The following is a 3,364-nucleotide window of genomic DNA, read 5'->3' on the forward strand; positions in this document are numbered from 1 at the left end:
ATTGGGCCACAAGGGGGGGCGACCCGGCACGTCCCTGAGTAGTAATACATGTTCCTGAATACTAAATGTAGGATAAGCATAGAGACCTACATTATTATATGAAAAAACATATAATGTTTCAATCAATTTGAACTTGAGCTGTCCTTAGCAGTCAAAAAGTATAAATACATCCAAAACATTTACAAGTAGATGTATGAATGTTGCATTGAATGAACGTTATGTTTATGAAAGTAATATAATAGTAATATTTAAAATGAATTGGTTAAAAAAAGTTCATTACAACAAAATCAGTGAAATTGCAGCATTGTATAAGCCTAGGCTCAAGGTTAAAAGTTACCTGTTCCTATACTGGTCATTCTATAAATAATAACACCTTGGAACAAATAGCTATAATATATATTAATATACTCATATTCAGATCATGGACAAAAGTATGTTAAAGTAAATTAAGTATATATATATGTAAAATATTTAAGATACATAGCAATCAGTGGACTGTCAGTGGTCAATATGAAAAGTTTTCACATGTACAGTAAGGAAAATACTTGAATGTTTTGTAGATGCGGCGTCTGATCACACGGGGTGAATGGCAGTCAGATGCCCAGGAGACCATGAAGACCGGCTCGTCCACCAACAACAACGACGAGGAGAAGTCCAGACAGCTGGAGAGAGAGAACAAGGAGCTACAGAAGATCATTCAGGAGGTCAGCAGGAAACTTTCTCTTTTCCACAGGAGTCTATATTTAAAGTGTCATCTGTATTCAGATATCTGTCAAGAAGGGAGCATGATACGTAGATGTAGACATTTTCAAAAATATGATAAGATTAAATGATTTAAATAATGCATTTTGTGGAAGCAGAAATCTCAGAGACAAACCTAAAATTATTCACATGGCAGAGATACCACTAGATGGATGTATATTTTTTTATTTATTTGGATAAACCAACCCTTTAAGCCACTGGCCATCCCAAGTGGTTGCCAAAGCTTTGCCTATATCTCAGAATTTTGTTTATAAAGTTTACATTATTATTTACTCGAAGAAGCCTATTCATTATTATTATATCATAGATATATAATAGATAGATACAATAAAAGAGTATTACAGACGGGTGCCCGGTTAGCTCAGTCGGTAGAGCTGGTGACCGCATTATAACAAGTTGCTGCAGGCGGCCCGGTTTTGAAATCCGACTGAGCACTTTTTGCTGGCGTTATCCCCTCTCTCTACCCACCTTTCCTGGCTATCTTCGGCTGTCCCTATCTAATAAAGGCATGAAAAGGCCCCAAAAAAATAAATAAATATATATATATATATATATATACTCTGCTCTGTGTACTCTGCTTGTCTGTAATACTCTGTAATACTCTGTGTACTACTGTAACACTATATATATACAGAGTATTGCAGAGTACACAGAGCAGAGTGGCTATGTAGGGAGTGAGGTAGTTTGACACCACTATATCTTTACATAGATAATAGTTGCAAATATAACCTATCAACTATCAAATGAATGAAAACATAGGCCTACCATATCTTAGAGGGCTTGTCCCTAGAGTAGATTGTTGAGTCATTGTTCATATTTGTCCCCTCAGAAAGAAGAGCGTGTGTCAGAGCTGAGAAACCAGCTGTCTGAGCGACAGGCCCTGCGATCAAGGAGAAGAGCGTCCACTGTCACCAATCAGAACCACAGCTCTCCCCCCCTCACCATCCCCCAGAGTGATCCCAGGTCCTTGGCCCATCCTCCGGGGTACCCCGCGCCCACCTCCGACCCCCATCCCATCTCTCCATCCTTCGCCAACTCTTCCAGCCTCTACCAACCGGACAGCAAGATCAGCCGAAATAACTGCCACACCAGCCGGCTGCAGCTGCTGTACAAGTAATAAGTGGTGAACATCGACGGGACGTGGACAGTAATGACGTTCATAGCATCTCTACATACTGTAGAGACAGAGAAGTATAAACATGAGTTATGAATTATAAATAAGTATCTGTTGGAGGAGCTGACTCCACCAATCAGCAGAGCCCAGAGGATAACCAGTGGAAAGGTTCACATCAAAGAAATCTTCAGTGAGGATTTACATTTCCACTTGTTTCGCTCTCCGAGGTGATCAACACGTTACTTTTCTTTCCTCTCAGAGAAAAGAAAAAAGATGTACATACATCTTGTTAATTATAGAATTTCTGTGATCTGCCAGTGATTTATCATGTGCTATCTTGAGTTTGAGAAAAAGTCGCTCAGAACTGACTGTTTGCTAAGCCCTGGTCCCCACAGCTACAGTTGCTGACCTGACGAGCTTTCCATTGTAAACTGCATTATGTGCAGTTTAGTTTACAATGGTTAGATTTACCTTCGAAATCCATGGTAATGTATGAAACAAAAAGTCGTTGCCTTTAGACAAAACAAGACAAAAGCAGCTTCTCATTTTTGGCAACTGTTAATTTTGTTGGCTAAAACCACAACTACTGGCAGATTTCATTTGATTTATTTTCTAATTATGATCATAGTGCAGTACAATAAAGAAAATGAAACATAGATGTAGCCTATATCTCAGCATTTCAGTCGTTCTGTGAAAAATTAAATTAATAAAATAAAATAAAAAAATAAAAAATAATTAAATTGTTATTTTTAAAGTTAATATTATTATTCAAGATCTAAACTTAGAAGAGCTGAACACAAGCTATTTTATATTTACAGAGCCTTCACTGTCTGATAAACAGCCTCGCCCTGCATTAGAAAAGTTAAAACAACAAAAGAGCTGATAGAACAATGAGAAGTATTTGTCAAAAAAGAAGCTTATTATGTATGTATGATGGTTAAAACATTCTATTAAAAAAACACAGTTTGTGTTGCTTTAGTCAATCTTGTCAATAAATGATATCATGTATGTAGTACACACTGAAGACACCTTAAATGTGGCTCTCATTAATACAATTAAGTCTTCAGCCATCACTGAGTGAGTACATAGAAAACCTAGTTATATTCATTTCTGCTGACACAACCAACAGCTGCTGACTACAAATGAGAGGATGCTTTTGTTTACTTGATTGTGAAATCAAAGACCCGTTGTTTAAGAATGGTATATCTGCTAATGTTAATTTTGAAAACTAAGCCATTATGACCACTAGCCAGAGGAACTTGATATTTTCACAGATTATCTGTCTCATGTATTACTGTCAGAACACAGTGAACATTTCAGCAAATATGAAAAAAGTTATTATTATAAAGGTTACCTACAGCTGCTTTAACTGGAGGAGGGGCTTAACAGAGTGTCAATTGGAGACAGAGATATTATGGCAAAGCATTTAACATATCTGTACCTTACAATATTGCCTCCCAATGTGTCTAGATAGTGCTATGTACTGTA

The 3,364-nt window shown here is 37.1% G+C and overlaps 1 protein-coding gene across 1 annotated transcript; it reads left to right on the forward strand.

The window, feature by feature from the left end:
* Positions 1-560: 560 nt before the first annotated feature.
* LOC118342615 (gamma-aminobutyric acid type B receptor subunit 1-like) lies at positions 561-2,550 on the forward strand (the record flags this gene model as incomplete). The annotated part of the gene is given in 2 exon segments (XM_035681218.1): positions 561-704; positions 1,592-2,550. Coding segments are annotated over 2 exon segments (432 nt in total), but the record flags the coding sequence as incomplete, so codon positions are not given.
* Between the last annotated feature and the right edge of the window lie 814 nt (positions 2,551-3,364).

The sequence above is a fragment of the Morone saxatilis genome, unplaced genomic scaffold (genome assembly GCF_004916995.1).
Source record: "Morone saxatilis isolate NCDOM2014 unplaced genomic scaffold, NCSU_SB_2.0 Contig9, whole genome shotgun sequence".
NCBI classification, from domain to species: domain Eukaryota; kingdom Metazoa; phylum Chordata; class Actinopteri; family Moronidae; genus Morone; species Morone saxatilis.